Here is a 19,359-nt window from a genome sequence, read left to right as displayed (position 1 = left end):
TAATTGATTTGGGTGATGGTATGAAATTAATGTGATGTTGGGCTACTATGTGTCCCGATTTAAGTGATGGTAATGATAGGATTCAACGAGGCTCTGTAATTAATTCTATGCTTCGACGCTTCCAAATGTGATATTGACTACATAGTTCAATAACGTGTGATGATGATTGATAAGTTGAAGGTGAAGTCCCGAAGTTCTTGAATGATATTTTTTCCTTTGTTTTGTTAAAGCTTTTTCTTTATGTTTTTGTTTTTTCACTTTTCTTCATTTCTAATTTTCTTTATTTATTTATTTATGAACATTATTTAATTTAAACTGAAACATTTTAATTTGATAATTTTAGAAAAAATGAATAAAAATAAAATAAAATAAAACAAAAATTGAGACAAAATTAAGTATACAGCTTTAATCCTCAACTACCATGTCAACCTATGAGTTAGACTATTATATCATTTGTTATGTTTATATATCAATGTCACCATTATTATTATTAACGTGTCATGTTAATAATTTTATTAAAATATTAATGATAAATTATTGATAAACTAACATCATTTCATAAAAAATGTGAGAAACTAAATATATAATAAATTTTTAAGAGAATAAAATTACACAATTATTAAAATATAAGATTAAAAAGTAGATTTATGCCTTTAAATAATTAGATGTGGAAGCTTTGAAGGAGTCCACCAAGGACATGACCAACCTCGATCATAGGACCTCATGTACTTAAGGAACCTTCCTTTGAGTAGGTTAAGTTCTTTTCAAATCTGTAGCAACATTTACCGACAAAATTGTGGAAATGCTTACTTTAGCGATTATGGACATTGGACAATCCACATTAGGACATTGTGGGGGGCACATATCGCCCCCACCCACTCATCATTTTATTCTTTTTCTTAAAAAAATAATTAATTCCAAGCATATCCAGACTATAGCCGTATCAGTCATCCAAGAACTCCAAATGCAGTACTATCTTCCCAAGTCAACATATCTTCTGCCCAAAAGTCTTCCACTAGGTTTTGATGCTTAGAAGTAAAGTTTTTATAACTTTCCCTGTTAATTTATGGGTATTTACTTGTAGCATAAAAGGTTTTTATACTATTAATCAATTAAAAATTAATTAGCTGATAGTATAAAAATCTTTATATTTATGCATATAAAAAAGGTTATATTAGTAAAATATATATATATATATATATATATATATATATATATATATATATATATATATATATATATATATATATATAATGTAAAAATTATAAGAAAAACGTAAAAGAAAATTATGTGTAACATAGTTTTATGTATTTTAATAATTTTTTTATCATTTTAATGTCCTAAGAATACTGAATATTTATCAAATTGATATTATCAACTGCATAACTATTGATAAGTTAGCCCACATGCAAATGACAAAGTTGTTGTATTTTCTGACGGTCAAGTTGTGCAATAATTATCGATGCTACTAAGCATCTGTAGTTATCGATGATTAGTTTGTTAGTAACACCTAAGGGTCACCGATAGCGATAAAGATTTTCCCATGTAGTTTCACTTGTCCAATTAAGGCGTTGACATAAGTATCTTAATTTATGTGTGTATTTGTACTCAGAGTGAAATAAAATATCTATCTCAGGACAAAAATAATTATAAACTCTTGGCTTAAGTAGGAAAAATACGAACATCAGATTTAATTGTTTATTAATATATTGTGTCCAAGCTCATAATTATCTGCCTAATGTATAATGTATGTTTTTGGGGAAGAGAGTCAATCAGATTAAAATTCCTGAATCCGGATGTGCCCGATAATGTGAAAATGAATATAAAATTAAGAACATTTAATATATTATACTTTGTCAAAAATGTATTGTCATCTTTTAGTTTTTAACTCCTTCATTTTCAGTTTTTCACTTGGTCACATGAAACACACATCATATCATACAATTACTGTTATTGAATATCATGTCAAGTAGTTCAACAAACTTTAGCCCAAAAGGAATGTGGGAAGATAACATTTTTTTTTGTGTGTACGCCTTGGAACCTATGATCTCATGTATTCTATCCCAAGTTTCCCACCACTAGGCCAACCCAGTGGGTTTGGGAAGATAACACTTGAAAACTAAAGAGGAAGGAAAAAAAAACCCTCAATATTCATTGTCCGAATCACTCTTCTTAGGGTAATATCTACACAAGAGTGCATACAATAGCAAGCTCACTGTACTTAACCATGCTAGAAGCCAATAGTAACTGTCCAAGCGTGCTTCAACCATATCATCACAGAACCAGCTTGGTATTCCCTTTGAACTTGTGTACACTTCAACTAGTGTGATCAACAGTGCACTCACAAAGCTTCCAACCCCAAAAACACTTGTATACAACGCAATTCCCATTGTCCTCATATGCCTGGGAACTTCACCATAAAAGAACTCTTGCATGCCAACAACTGTGAAAATGTCTGAGATGCCAAGAAGAATGTACTGTGGTAGCAGCCAGAAAATGCTTAGAGGAACTGTTTCTGATTGTGACCCTGCACTTCTCATTTGGCTTCCAATCTCAAGCCTTCTCATTTCAACTAGAGCAGCAATAATCATGGCTATGATTGAGAGAACCATTCCAATTCCCATCCTTTGCATCACACTTATACCCCTCTCCTGCCTAGTGATCACCTGAGTGATTGGTATGAATATTTTGTCATACAATGGCATCAAGAGTATTATGGACAGTGTTATAGCACTTTGGAGTGTAGCTGGTGGAATCTTGAAGCCTGCACCAATGTTCCTCTTCATTGTCATGCCTTGTTTTGTGAAAAATGTGGCAGGCTGCTGGAAAATCACTGCAAACATGAGAAGCATTGTCCATATGGGCAAAAGCCTCACCATAACCTTGGCATTTGCTAGCAGATACATGCCACCTTTAGGATCCTTATTCAAGTCCTTGAGGCTTTCCAACTTTTCAGGACAAAGGGGTTTCTCTTGAAGCCTGACATAAGAAAAACAAATATTCAGTTCTAAGTACTTTCAAATTTGCTTAAGAAATAGTAGTAAATGTGAAGTTGATTGTATTTTTGGTCTCTCTATATTTATTTTTTTGCATGAATTTGATCTTTCTCTTATTTAGATGGAGCAATTTTAGTCCATCAATTAACTTACTATCAAATATTTAACAAAAATGCTGATGTAACACTCTATTATGATGTGCTGACATGACATTCTCTTATACTGTCATGTCGACATCTATGTTGAATATTAGATATGAAATTAATGAATGAATCAAAATTTTACAATAAAGAGACCAAATTTGTTAAAAAAACAAATAGAGGACCAAAATCAAATATGGACGATAATAAGGAAGCCTAAATATAACAACTATCTGCGAGTGATAGTGGAACTTACTCTAGCTCCACCACTTCAGTCTTATCATTTGGAAGGGTAATTTCACAATGGAAGCATCTCAATGCAGAAGCTTTTACGGCTTGAAATATGTTCCTGAGGGGCTTCTTAGCTTGAAGGACATCATGTTCTTTATATAAATATATAGGGCTTCCACCAGAGAAAATTAAAATTGACAGAATCATTGAAATAGCAGGGATGGCAAAACCTAGCACCCATCCAAAGGTATCTTGGATGTAGGACATGACTGTAACACCCAATAGGCTTCCACTACAGACACCAAAATACCACCACTGGAAGAATAGAGTTTTTTTGTTGCAACTTTTATCTTCTTTGCTACAAGGCAATTCTTCCTCCTCACCAAGTTGATCTGCTCCAAAGGCTTGCAGAGATGGGTTGTATCCACCTTGGCCTAATGAAATTAAGTAGAGAGACAGGGAGAGGAATGAAGAAGACATTGATCTGTTTTTGTGATGCCATGACCTTGCTAGTGCTGTTGTTGTCAATGCCGCAAGTCCCTAAGAAGAGAACACAAAATAGATTATAGTCAACTTATGAAGCAAATGTTGAAAATTCAAATTGTCTAACAGAAGCATCCACAAAATGCTGTTTATGTCATTGTGCATGTATTTAAAAAAACCACATATCAAATAATATGAAAAATTGTTCTCTAAGCACTTCAAAAATCACTGTACTGCGGTTTTACTTATGCTTTCTGGTGAATAAATTACCTTGTTGATATAAATTCATGATATCAACATCAATGCTCCATGGATTATAATTGGTAAATAACTTTAGGTCATTTCACTGTGGGGTTTTTTCAATAATGACACCCTTTTAGCAAGTGGTGCTATAGTTCTTTATTTAATAACTTAAAAGGAGTAGTGGTATGCTTTTATCCAAAGTTAAAGTAAGACAAGAATTTTTATAATAATATAATCATCGTTGCCTTGTGTTAATTGTGTCGTGTAAATTTGGTGACAACTTCACTTGAATTACTTCCATGAAGTTGCATATCATTGATTGCTACTCCTTCAAAGCAAGGATAAGACAAAATAAAAAATACTTCCACTATTTCTTTTTATTTGTCCACTTTTGAAAGAAAACTTGATTTCTATTTATTTATTCATTTAAAAGTTAAAAGACAATATTAATTACTTTTTTTAATCATGTCCTTATTTCTCCCTAATTTTCAAATATACTTTACAAACATCATAAATAAGAGAGACATATTAGTAGCGGTCATGTAAGGAAGTTAAAAATAATTTTATTATTAATGATGATAACAATATTCCTAATCCTAAACCTTTGAGATATCCTCCTAAGTCAACAGATAAGAAGAAAAAAGAAATGAAGGCAGTATAAAAATGAATAATTATTTTAATTATTGAGATGTCCTCCTAAGTCAACAGAGCAATGATAACCTTCTATATAAGAGCATATCAATTTTTGAGTTACTACAGGAATGGTAGCATGGGTACTATTTAGTAATTATATAGGAACACCCAAAAATTACAAACACCTATTTGACATGCTTTATTTCTTTCTATCTTTCTCTTCCTATCAAATTATAGCACTTATTATATTTATATTTTCTCTGTTTCCCTCTCAAGGTATCGTATAGCGTGAAGTATCTAGACATCTTTATCCTATTATTTATTTACCACCTGAGGCTGAGGATGCACACAAACCAATAATAATTATCTAACACGTGTACGGAGAGAAATTGTAGACTAAGCATATCTAATTCAGAACCAAAGAATGCTTGTTGCAGCTTGCATGCAGGGCTATAAAGGATTGTTCAAGCTAAGGCATTTACTCCTAGGCTGTCTTGGAATATTCCATTAGATATTTTTAGTGTTCGATATTTCATGTCTGGTGTGAATTTTGTTCTACTGATGTAGAAGAAAATCCCACAGATAAAAAAAAGAAGAAACTGGAAGAAAAGAATCTTGCCTGGTTGAGTATAGATTAAAGGAAAAGCTTTAAAACTATTAAAGAATATAAGAAAGTATCATATGTTCTTCCTACTCTTTCCATCAGTTTTCATTTTTAATCAAAGTCTGAATACATATTCTGGTGGGATGTAGAATCTGACTTCAAAAGTAGTAAAACATGTGGCACTAAGGTTGAGACAAGGTGAAATGTTCATCAATTGAGAAGGGGTATCCTGCATCTTCCAAAACATCAATAACTGTAACTTTTCTCTGGCTGCTGGAACTCTCCAATTGGTTCACAAAACTCTAGAAGTCATTAGTCTCATTCATCCATAAATAAGAGTGGTTATGACTCAGACTCCAATTAACAAACTTAATGGATATCCTAATAACATGTTATAACAAAGTAGGTCAGCTAAATTAGCAGCCACATACATGTGTCATATTTCAATTCCGAAGTGGCCAATAAAGTTAAGAGGCAAAAGAACCAAAAGAAGCATGGCAAAGCTCCAATATATAACTTAGGACAAAACTTATATGCAATTATGCATATCCTTAGATACTTCTGATGTTGTTCACTAATCAGAATAGAATTTTACTTCCGTGACTTATGTTGATCTTTAATGTAAAACTTTATTAGGCGAATTATGGAAGTAAAACTCCAATTCTAATTAAAGATCAATATATACCTAAAGCACTTAGATAGTTGCATCTAATCTTTGTTCTATAACTAATCTGTACGTAGAATTTCATTAGCAAGGGAGATACTTTTCTAAATACATGGATGTGAAAGGCAGTGTAGAAGGGGACTCACCACAAAATACAGGAAAGATGAGACCATTATAGTGGAGTATTTGCGCCAATATGCGTCAGCAATTGGTGCCACCAGCAATGGCATTATGGAAGTAAATCCTACCCAGCTGTTAACCATCTTTGCTGCAGATGAGTTGCTCAAGTTCACGACATCAGTTAGGTAAGTCACCAAGTTGGATGCCACCCCCTTGAATGCAAACCTTTCTATTCCTGCAATGGCTGCCAAAGTTCACCCGCAAACAAGTCAAAGTTATATTTTAATCCCAAAAATGGCATTACAGAAAATCTAAGGGGCAAGAACACTAGAAGTAGAATATTGGTTAGATTCTTGACTCTGGCTCTTTTTCTGATATTCTATAAGATTGCTAGAATATGATTGCTTTTCTATGCTTTGGATTTTTTTTTTTTTTCATTTTCACTTACTCTCAAAAAGGTTTTTTTTTATAAAAAAAAAACAAGGATAACTGAGAGTCAAACACTAATCTTTCAATGTATTAAGATTCATTTGATATCTCCCGATAGAAGTTATTCTTACTCTCAAAAGATGGTAATTAGGATACATATATACATAAAACTATAGAGAAAATGATCAATGGGATTGGTGTACTTTCCTCTTCCCATCCAAGAATGATTCTCTAATCTCTACAACAACAACTATTAAGCAAATTCTAGTGCAACAACATGGTCGAGAACACGAAACAAGACACAAAAAATGTTTACCTATGAGGAGAATGCATGACTTGCTAAGCCTCTGTTGTCTCTGTCCATCAGCCATGAGAAAAAGAGAAACCAAAATGCACCAACAAAATGAAGCAACCACACCAACCAACCAACCAACCCAACAACACTCTGAAGTTCACCAAAAGAGCCTAAGAGGGAAACAAAAGCACCACAAACCAAAGTGGGTTGTTGTGCTTCCTCATGATCATGTTTTTGGCACTTTAGTTCAGTCACAAATATCATTCACTGTGGACTCAACCCCCCACCACCTCTTTAAACACCTTAGGAGATTGTATAAAACGTATTATATAGCCGAGATGGATTGTCTTTAGCTCCTGATAATGGGACACTAGGCTTTTCACTTTGAACTTTGAAGCATGCCACACCAAAAAGCATGTCACACATGAAAACGTTACTATATACTTGCTTTGCTTGTTGTTGTAGCTGTTTTATATTTAACCGTCACACAGGATAATTTTCACAAAAGTAAGAGCTACATAGCGAACTTTCAGTTTTGAGAATGGCGTTATATGATTGCGTTACCGAGGAATCAAGCCAATCGTGCATAGCATCAGGTGGATTCCATCAAACACACTCTCCTCTCCTCATTGACACGTGACCATTGCATGCTTTCACACATCCAAAAAGCCACTTCCCTACTCCACGTAACCAAACCAAGAACAATGTAAAAAAAAAAATAACATGACAAAATAGTGGACAATTTTTTACACTATTATTTAATTAAAAAGTCGTTTTATATGAAAATTTACAAAAGATAATAAAAAAATATAGGTTTGTATATGTTTTTCATATATGTAATTTTATATTTTTTTTTTACATTTGATTTTAGTATTTACCGTATTTATTTAATGATCAAATAAATAACAAGGTAATAAAATGTCATATAATCAGTTAAGTAATAATGTGATAGACTAATAAAATATTACATCATTATTTAACAGACTTTATTGACGTTAGATATTGAAATTAAACATAAAAAAATTAAATAATAAAGTAAAAAAAATGAAATTTAAGTAATAAAATTAAAATAAATTATATTACAAATATAAACAATATATTTAAATATAAAAAAGTATATATCTACTATATTTTTTTTATTAATTAATGGTGTAAAAAAAGTGTTATGAATGTATAAAAACTAAACTCAAAATATGTTATAACCATAGGTGTTGACATGATGGTGCCATAATGCAAGTGACTGGACTGTTCCACGTGGAAAAGTTAACAATCATAATTTCTTCGGGTCTTATTTTTTACGACCCCCTCTTATACCTTTTAACATCTGTTTTCATTTTATGATCTATTACATTATTTATCTCATTTATTATACGTTCTCTCTTATCTTTCGTATTTTTGTCATCTTTTCCAAGAATATGTATACTTTTATTTTTCAAATATTCTATATACTTACAAGTTTTATGCAGAAATATATGAATGAGTGAGTTGTCGAGTTTAATGGCAAAGTAAATCTTATGTATATATAGGCATGGAAACAATTGATCAAGTGGTCGATAATATATTTAACTTATTTTCTAAATATAAAACAACATTTGCTTAATATGATCGTGATTTTTCTTTTTCCTTTTGATCTGATTTAACTTTTTTGAGGAGTGGCCTGGTGAGCCTATCAACTTTAAAAGGATTTTTCAAATCTAAATTTTAATTAAATATTTTCTTATTAAGGTCTTAACATTTTTTTAAAAACGGGTAAGATAGAATTATATTTGAACAGGTAAAATATCATATTATTATGATATATCACAATTGCATGGTTACACTACAAACTAAATCCTAGGATTCTAATCTTTTGTGCTTCAAATGGAATGGAAGGTTAGGTGACAAATTGCAAATTTGGGAAGGTTACTCCTTCTCTGTGCATGTAAAATCTTACTGGCCGAACCTCTATAAGGTATAGAAACAAAGAATGCATGATACACAAACATACGTGAGACAACATTGTATTTTTGCACAGTTTTTATCATCCAATCAATGTTTGGCCTACCCTATTTTCTATATGTTTACTCCAATTACGTCACTTGTACAAATATGCATATACAAGGAATGCGAGACAAAACTCGGCAAAAAAAAAAAAGAAAAAGGAATGCGAGACAAATGGTAATGTATGATAAGCATATATTCCGTGTAAAAATGCATGTCCTCCATCATCATCAAGCTTATAATTAAAAATAAATAAATCCTAAATGGCGTGCGAGCCTTTTTGTGCTATCATAATGTCCTTTATCCTTTTTATTTTCATTTTCATAACTTCAGTAAATTGCCTTTCCAATCCAACCATTAATTTTTTTTTCCTTATAATAAGTACAAAAGGTTGAAAGTTGACTAGCGATTGGAAGTGTACTCCGTGCTCAATGGTTAAACATCATTGGACGAATAATACATTACACTAATTTTAAAATTTTCGAATGCTAATCAATTTAACTCTCTTAGAATTACAAATTAACACATCATCAGTTCCTAAGATTATTAAATAATAATGATTTTAGTTATTAAAACTACAAAAATTAAAATTAGAATAACTTACTTTTAGTTAGCTAAAATAACTTTTTTTTTTATAATTTCAAAGAATAAATTCATTTATACTTATATTTTATTTTACGAATTAACATTACGAGGGAAAAATTATAAAAAAAAATATTAACACATTTTATTATTAGTTAAAATTTATTAAAAAAACCACATATTTTGTTGTGCCTAAATTCTAATTAATTTGATGATTTTTATTTATTATGTAATTTTTAATAAATTTTAATTGTATGCTAGAAAATATGTGTTTGAGAATATTATACTTACACTCTTCACAAATTATTGTATGGTCTAAGATCATGTGGTCTCAATCTATTTTCACCTAATAAAGTTTTTTTAAAATTAAAAAATGAAATTATATGTCATGTAAAAATTGATTGGACTAGATAATCTTAAATTATGCAGTAATTTTTCATTTGTCAGGAGCAAGAACATTTTAAACTAGAGCAAGCACACCACAATTTCCACAAAGTTAGCAAACACGTCATGAACAGAGAGAGGGTAAGAGGAGCTGAGTTCACAAGTCACAAGTATATCCAATAGATTTATATACATATTAACTAACTACCCATTGAACAGGCATAAGATAACATCTCCATGCATCTCTCTTCTTGCCTTTAATGTTGGTGCTTCAGTGAGATGGACACCACTTAGTTTTATTATGATACGAAAATGTAGTGGGGTGGGAGAATATGTGTATATTAAAGGTTCCACGTTCAGATGCAAGTAATGTGATCATAAAATGTTTGGTTGAAACTTGAAACTTGAAAGCATATATATTTGGGGATTGGGTTAAGAAGAAAAAAAAAGGGAAAATAATTACAATTTTATTTTTAAATTAAAAGAATTATGTAATGTTTATAAAAAAAAACAAAAGATTAAGATATTAACTAGTTAATGGTAAATCATTATTTTATCTCTTTCATTTTTAAAAACTATTGAATTAGAGAATAATTGTCGGGGAAAAAAAAGCTGCACTTCCCCCTTTTTCCTTTTAAAAATCAACTATCAAACTCACCGAAATTATTTTTCATTAAGGGTAAAGGTAAGTTCTCTGTTTGCACAGTCTTCTCTTCACAAGTTGAGATATTACTTATTGGATTTAAACGTATGACCTTCAAGGAAAGCTTGTGACATCAAACTTACCCTTAATTCAATGAATTATGTAATATATACACACACTCTGTGAACTTAAAATTTTAGATTATTCTATATTAATCTCTAAGAATGTTTTCAATAGGAGTTGCCTTCAGAATTCTTAAAAATATAAATGAGTTCTAATTTAGTTTCACTTGGAGTCACATGGGATATCGATGGAAGTCACGTGTAAAAACAGTTCTTTTACAAGAACATATAGTTAACATCAGAAAATAATTTCTTGTGAAACCTATAAAAATATAAATATGTAGGATAAGTTATAAAACATGTTTTAAGTTCTTAAAAATTGCACCGTAAATGTAAAAAATTCTTAAAATTAATGTGACATAAAACAAGGAGTTAAACAAACAACCTTAGAGACGCTCAAAGGATATTTCAGTACTATTTGAAGTTTTTGTAAATTAATTTATCACAATTACTAAGGTAAATAAATATAGGTCTGGTTAACATGGATCCTTAACACATTAGTTAAGAAACTAAAATAAAAAATTATTTATTGTAAAAATTATAAAAAAAAGCATAAAAAATTAACGATAACACAATTTTGCATATTTTGATAAAAAAAAATATCTTTTTAGTTTTTTAATCTATATCTTCAAAATATTAATTAATATTTACCATTAAATATATACTGATTTTTTTCTATGGTTTTCTTGAGAGGTCAAATTGGACCGTGGCAGCATCGTGACTGCTACTGTTGTTTATGCTGAAATTCCTTAGTTGACACCTAGGAAAGAAACACTACTATGTTGGCATGAGTGCGCTTACGCACTACAATTGTTCATACCCTTTTTTCCTTTCAGCAATTAGGGGGTAAAAAAACAATGCCAATTGTTTTTTCTTGGCCAATGATAACTCGTATTCATTAACATATGGACATATTACTATATATGAAAGTCTTAATTTTAATTTATTGATGAAATTAAGGTTGCATATTGTAAACGTTATACGAAAGAATATACTTGTGCAATTATCTGAATTCAAGCCACCACTGATCGAGCTTCCCTTTGCTTATAATCTATCTGCGCTACACATATTTTAGAATTGTTCTAAAGAAAGTCATCTAAAGTATATCTACATTATGGATGTGCCAACGAAGGTTCATTTGGTTGGTAAAGGATAGGATTCAAGTTCGAATTATGTTGCCTACATGAAGACTTCATAAGTACGGCTTCTTTGCATAATTTTTTTTCATAAGCACGCTTATAGGAGAATAAATAAGATTATTCGAATTGATTTAACTCACATAGGTTCGTAACAAGTAATTTGAATGTATTTTTGTAAGTATTTTTTAAACTATAAAACCTCTTTTCATAGATTTTTGGGATCCAACTCACCTTTATCTTTTTTCACACACTCGAAAAATCTACCTTATGATTGTTTTATAATTCTTTGTCAATGACATATTCTACAATATCTTTCCATCTTGTCACTCCTGGTCCTGGCTCAACTCAATCACATGAAATATGCAACTAATTAACATATTACGCGACTAGTCCATTAATAGTTTTCTTTTTTCATAAAGCAAAAAAGGTGTTCTAAAAACAAAAGAAAAAGCTGCATAGTCCAAACATTTTTTCCTAAGTATGCTGCATGCACAAGCAAATGCTTTATTTCTCTGGCTGATCTAATCTCTAAGAGCAGTGTTATCCACAGGGAAAAACATTCAAAAAAGGAAACACACAATGTCTACGTGTTAATTATTGGACATTATTTGAAGTTCTGAACATTACAAACACTATTTCGTGAATGAATGAAATTACTAAGGCATGCATGAAAGCCATTGACAATGGCTTATATCTCTGCCCAAAGAGCAATGAGATCAATGCCATTCTTTAAAGCAGACTAGGATGCATGGAGCAAGCAAGTAATAATGGAAAGGCTTTTAGGACAGAAAGTGATGCCCCTTAAGATTCTGATCAAATAATTGTGAAGGGTGTTATCAAGATATGTTCAAAAAGGTATTATAGGTAGACCAACTTTAATCTCCACCAAAAGGGACAATAAGGAGGTCTTCAATTTGGCAATTTGTTCCAAATTAGGCTATTTTTTGAGAGGATCAAAAGGGGATCTGAATCTGTGGGTTGATTCCACTTTGTGTGAGTGATCCCAGCATTGAACACTAAAGTTTTGGCCTAGGTGTCTCAATGTTTCAACTTTCAACACTGTCCTTCCATAAAATCTTTGATAAAAGGCACCCAATTAACTTTCTACATTTCAAATTATTACACAGTTTGTCGTTTGCAATAGTCTTTCTCACACTAATTTAGTTAAGACACAGGTGGCCTTCATTTAAAGCAGTATATATATTATGTGTGGAAACATAAACTGGCAATAAACAAATTGTGAAATTATTACCTAATTTAAAGAAATTAAAAGGAGGTAATGACATTGATGAGTATTATATATTGAGTTAAAGAGAATATTGTTACCTCTAGAGTTCTTGGAAAAATGATCTCCTTTGTGAGTCCCCAAAATTATGTTGGCAGCATTGTAGCTATAGATGTTGATAAATCAAGAAGATTCATGCCACCTCCGAGAAGTCCTCTGGTTTCTGGCACAAGTACAAAGATTCAAGCTCGTAAAATTTGTGGTATTCAACAGAAAACTTTGTTGGAAATTAATCAATCCTGAAGTATCTCCATGGAATGCTCAAGCCCTTTGGAAATGTTCAAGTTCAGAGATCTGTTTCAACCTCTTCTAACTTCAATTTTTTTTTCCTTTTTTTCTGCTTAATTAATGGTATACCATACCAGAACAATTTGACAAAAATATAGTAATTATTGTTACTACCTAATTTTTCCTTTATTATTTGTTTAAGAAAAAAAGTTTGTTGGTTATAATTTTTCCTTTATTATATTTCTGTATAAGAAAGCAATAAATTTGTCTATTCCCATCCTAAATTTAAATGTTAGAAATTGAAAATACTATATCCTCAAAAATGTCGTTTGGTATATGGTAATGCATATTTGTTACTCATGAATTTGGTTTCTATCGTATGTGATTATGTATATAAAAAAACTTTATTAAAAGAGGTAACTATAATCTACTTCATTCCCCCTCAAGAAAAAAATCTACTTCACTCGTCTTTATGTCTTACATGATTAATCTTTTATCTTTGATAGTTGGTTAATTAATTGGGGAATACCCCTAATATAAAAAATAAAAAATAGAAAATAAAATACTCAGCAATTTCTTTCCTTGATTAATTTCTTTACATGACTCACAAAGCAACGAAACCTTAGGGCCACAATATGCTGGAAATGATTCTGGAAAAGTTTATGTTTCCTTTTCTTGAAAAAACGAGTCAACCGTTTACCATTTTAGTTTGAAATGGAACCAAATTATAAAATATCAAATAATAAATATTGGTACTACTAATGCTTAATTTTACTATCTTTAATTTAATAGTTGTTACGCTTTGGAATAGCTGAGAAGCCGGGGATTCTTGGAAGACGAAATCCCTTAGCCTTAACATTCATTATTAATTCAACCAAAGGAATTAATTTAAATAAAAAATGTTGGAGTAGTGATATATGGAAAAATGACAGTTGGAAATTTCCTTTTTTTCTCATTTGAATTTGGCTGAAGATCTTCTTAAATTTTTTAATTGTCTCAATAAATTGACATGATCGCACAATGGTGGGAAAATATTAGAAATTCACGCACTAAAATCAACATAAACATGATAAGAATGAAGTGTCAATGGCAAGCTAGCATACGTCTTAGGGAAATGAGTTATACTCAATGATGATATTCAGAAAGAATAAAAAATAAATAAAATTTGCATTAAAAAAATTAACATTAACCATATTACAAATGTGTTTGAAATTATAAACGAAAACTACGTACATTTTTTAAAAAAATTCTTTAAGAAATTGTAAAAAAATATCTTTAGAAAAAAAAATTGTTCTAGACAATGAAATTGAGTTCTCGCTTTTTTATTTAGTTGGGAGATCCACGGGAAATAGACATCTTCTTTTACCGTGTAAAATTTAAATCCTCTTTCCTTAGTAATTGTTTGAGGTAGATATTAGTTTTAACTTTTAAGTTTTAAAATCTTTAAATATTAAAATTAATTTTTAGTTAATAGTTTTTAGTTTCAGTTTTTGTCATTAATTTTGAAATTTAATATTCAAATCACATGAATCATTTACTATTTTCTCATATCAACTCATTTAGAGACCATAATATATATGATTGATTTATATATTAAGAACATCAATTATAAAAAAAAAGTGACAATAAAGATAACAAATATGATGAAAATTATATTGGTTAGTGGTAATGATTCAATGGTGATAACAACAATGATGATGATAATGTTCTCTAGTTATATAATGACAAAAGTATTAGTGAAGATAATAAAGGTAATAATGATGATGACAACGATTAGAGTGATGACAATAATAGTGGTATCGTTATCAATGACACTAATAATAATAATTGACTAGCTAGTAGTAGTGTTGGTAACAAAAATAACAATGATTAGTGATAAACATGATGGTGGTTATAGTGATGATTATAACAATAATGTATATGATTCCAAGAACGATGATCATATGGATAATTAGTAGTAACATTAATATATAGTTGTATTAGGCTAGTAGTAGCAGTGTTACCATCAAAGTAATAAAACTGATAATAGTTAATTATCCTGATAGCTACAATGATTACCAAAATTGTGATAACAATGATGATGAAAAATAGTCATGATAACTACCTACATATAGCAATAGTACTGAAGATAATAATGGGGTGTGATAATATGTGAACTTTAGAAAGAGATAAAAGTAAGGAGGTTATATGATTGGCATGATGGTTGAAGGAAAAAGGAAAAGAAGAGGTTGTGTTTTTAAATCTCTCTCACTAAGAAATTAACAAATAATATTTGTTAATAAAAAAAGAAAGAGATGAAATAATTAAATGATTATTTTTAAAATTAAAAATCAAAATTATTTTGTTTTTAAAATAAAGTGAGATATAAATATATAGTTATATTTTAACTAAACCTATTTTTTTTATTTTGAAATTAGCATTTGCAAATCAAATTTACGAAATTTCACACAAAGACTTGGTCATCCCACTTTATATTAACATACTAGAGTGAGAGCACATGCTTTTTTTTTTTAATCAGGGAGATCCCATGCTATATATAGTGAAAAAATAATATATAAAAAGTGGGCTATACTGTATAAAATGGTGACATGTGACAATGGCTTGGAAGATTTTATATAAGTATAGATGATATATTATTTAAAATATAAGCATAATAAAGATATAATCTATTTAGTTATATAGATATGTTTAAATCATGTAAAATTTTATATACATTTTATTGATTGGGTAATTTTATGTACATAATCATCATGCATGATTTTCTTTTGAAGTGAAAAAATATTGTTAGTGTCATTTTACAAAATATATTCTCTGTGCACTTGTATGAATCAGGAATAGGAAGCAAATTATATACCCATGGCATGTGTGCTTGCATAGAGATTAGATTAGGATAATTTTATGCACCCGATACAATTGATTATTACAATGAGATAAACATCGAGCAGTTGCTCAAGTGTAATTTGATAAGTTATAGGTTCGAAATTTTACTCGTTTCTTTATGATGAGATAAAGATAAGTTTCTTTGTAAGTATTTTTTTTAGCTTAGATATTTTTCCTACCTTAAACTGAGATGTTATCTCCTAATTTTTTTACAACAGAAAATATAAGAAAATAATTCATCTTATCCTATCCTATTTTATTATGTTTAATTTACCAAACGTACGTAAATGCTATTTCTCATAGTTTACTTTGTATCTCTCTTTGGATATTTTGCGCATTGATTCAATGAATTCCATTAATTTGTCATGCAGCTCATGTTATTTGTCCATGTTGTACCTGCCTACTTGATGCCTTAGTTTAATTTGATTTGTATGATTCACTAGCTAGGGGGTTAAAAACAAGCTGTATATTGCTAAATATAATCAACCCTTAACTAAAGCTTATAAGATGGTATGCAAGGGGGAATGGTTTCTGGTTTGGGATTTAAATTTGATTCAATTTTTCTTCTTCTTCGTCCTGCACTTGTGGTTTTGGCCGCATGGTTTGGTGGGTAGAAAACAAGCTATATTGCTTAATATAATCAACTTTTAACTAAAGCTTATAGTGCAAGGGAGAACGGATTCTGGATGGCTTGGGTTTTGGTTCATTTTTTCTTCTTAATTAATTGTTCCTGCACTTATGATTTTGGCCATATGGTTTGGTGGGAAGTTGGCATTTGCTACTGGCAAGAGAAAAGATATACATAAGTGTTGGAGTACAAATGTGAGGTAAAGTCTCACATCTTATAAGAATGAGAAGTTTGAGCATAATATAAGAAAGGAGAAGACTCATAAACTTGAACCTTAATGTGTGATGATATAAATGAATTTTTAACCATAAAAAATGAAAGTTTGTCCCTTCTTTTTGCATTTTACTTTTTATTGATTCACTATAAAAAATTGTATACTTGAAAAAAAGAATTATATATATATATATATATATATATATTAGTGAATTAGAATCAATGTCATACCATAATGTGTCTTTATTTATGTTATGTATCTATATCTATCTAGATAGATATAGATATATATTAATTTATCTTCTATTTATCATATTAATATTCGTGGAGCATATCATAAAATATATTAGATTTTATGCAACCAAAGCAAAAGCATGACGAGCATCTAAGAAGATTGAAGAAGAAATTAAATTTTAATTGAGGGAAATTTCAAATCTTTAGGATATTGTTTAAATTTTTTAAAAAAAGATGTTGTTTTATTTCTAGGATGTGTTTTAGAATTAAAGATATATTCTATAAATTAAAAATTTGTTTTCTCTTTTAAGATTATGATGTTAGGTGTGTGTGTGTGTGTGTGTGTGTATATATATATATATTAATAGTGGTAGAACCAAGATCCTAAGTGGGAGTAAATTATAAAAAATAAAATTGGTGGGTTCAACTATATAAATATATATGAAATAAAATACAAAAATATAAGATTTTATTTACAATTTTTAATTTTAAAAAAATTATTAGTGAATTTTAAAAAATGAGGGGGTACAAGTGCACACCCTCACCATAGTATAGGTTCGCCACTATATATATATAATTCTCAAGATGAGAATAATTAGTCAGTCTGGAGAGGGGATTGTCACCCTAGGTGATCGTGGATGTAGGGATGAGAGTCTGAACCATGTTAAACAAATTGAGGTTGTGGACGTAAGGATGAGGGTTTGAACCACGTTAAACAAATTTGTGATCTTTTTCTATTTTGTTTATGGTATTATCTCTTGTTCTTGGTTGTGCGATTTTTGAGTAATAAAGATATGAGTGTGTTCCCCCCCCCCCCCCCAACAGTTGGTATTAGAGTCGATAGTTTGACTTGGTGTTCAGCTCTGATGGCGACGATAAATCATTGGCCTGAGAATTCTTTGTTCGAAAGTCTTCTTAGTAGTGAGTCCAAGTGACATGGCTCGTGGATGGAGCGACGATGCAAGTATTTAGAGCATGTGGGGTCTAATGGTCATCATGGAAATACTCATGGATGAAAATGGCTTTTGTTTGAGGGAGAGACTACCATGTGGATGAGACTCACACTTGAGGGGGAGATTGTTGAAGTGTAAGGTGAAGTCTAACATCGTGTAGGAATGAGAAGTTTGAGCACAATATAAGTAAGGAGAAGACTCATAAACCTTAGCTTTAAGATTTTGAGTTAAGGTATGGTGTCAAATTCATTTATATGGTTGCTCATTGGTGTAAATCTCTCTGATATTTATTCTCGTTGATTTTCCAACAAAGAGGAAATATGATGACTCTTATTTTATTCTTAACTTTTTATATAAGAAAATTTAGGTGAATTGGATCTTAGAATTCAACAAGAATAAGACATGCTTCAAGCTTCACTTAATGCTTACAAATCGATTGCCAACAAAATTCTCACATCTACAACGAGAATAATGACTCTTACTTTTAAAGTACAAAAAATGTTAGGATGAAGAGCTGATTTAATTCAACCTGAAGTAAACTATCGGATTAGATTGGGTTGATAAGTCAAATTATTTTTAAAAAATATTAACTTGAAGAAATCAATCAGAAAAAGAAATACATGATTAATCAGAAAACATAAAACAAGATATTATAAATTGCTCTTGCCTGATATGTTGTTAGCTTTCTTTGGGAGACATTACCAAGGCCAAAAGTGATCAGAATCAAAGTTCCTAAATAGTTTCATGCAGTGAAAAATAGAGTCGAGTAAGTCATGAACAAAGAATCAAAGATTGTACAAAATTTTCATTCTGTAAAAAATGTTTTAATTTCTTTAAACGTTAGGTGAGAATAGAATTAAAGAAAAAAAAACAAAAAGGTGAGAATAAAATCGAACAATACACTTAGAAAAACTCAAAGAAATCTTACATGCACTCACTTGCATTCTTTTGAATTGGTACCACAAATGCCTTTGTGGGAGTTACTATTTATAGAGAAAATCTATGTTCACTACATTTTTTTTCTATGACCAGGGGTGTTAATTAATTCGATGGTTTGAATAAATTGAGTTGAATTATAATGGAAGGGTAAAAAAAATTATAATGCATTAATAATATTTTTTTTTTGTTTTCATTACATCCTAATTTAAAATTGTTTATTTTTATAATAATTATTTTAAAAATTATGTTTAGAATATTTTTAATTAATTGACAATTTAAATATATGCTAAGTTATCCACATCTAATTGTGT

General features: G+C 30.0%; 1 protein-coding gene across 1 annotated transcript; it reads right to left on the bottom strand.

The window, feature by feature from the left end:
- Positions 1-1,936: 1,936 nt before the first annotated feature.
- On the bottom strand, positions 1,937-13,492 carry LOC100801385 (protein NRT1/ PTR FAMILY 5.8). Its single transcript, XM_003543492.4, has 5 exons — positions 13,015-13,492; positions 6,860-7,515; positions 6,141-6,358; positions 3,393-3,907; positions 1,937-2,979 (listed from the first exon to the last, which is right to left on the bottom strand). The coding sequence occupies exons 2-5, from the start codon at positions 6,912-6,914 to the stop codon at positions 2,145-2,147; spliced, it is 1,623 nt and encodes a 540-aa protein (XP_003543540.1). The 5' UTR covers positions 6,915-7,515; positions 13,015-13,492; the 3' UTR covers positions 1,937-2,144.
- Between the last annotated feature and the right edge of the window lie 5,867 nt (positions 13,493-19,359).

The sequence above is a fragment of the Glycine max genome, chromosome 13 (genome assembly GCF_000004515.6).
Source record: "Glycine max cultivar Williams 82 chromosome 13, Glycine_max_v4.0, whole genome shotgun sequence".
NCBI lineage: Eukaryota > Viridiplantae > Streptophyta > Magnoliopsida > Fabales > Fabaceae > Glycine > Glycine max.
The sequence above is the reverse complement of the archived record's forward strand: the minus strand, read 5'-3'. Positions and strand labels throughout refer to the sequence as shown.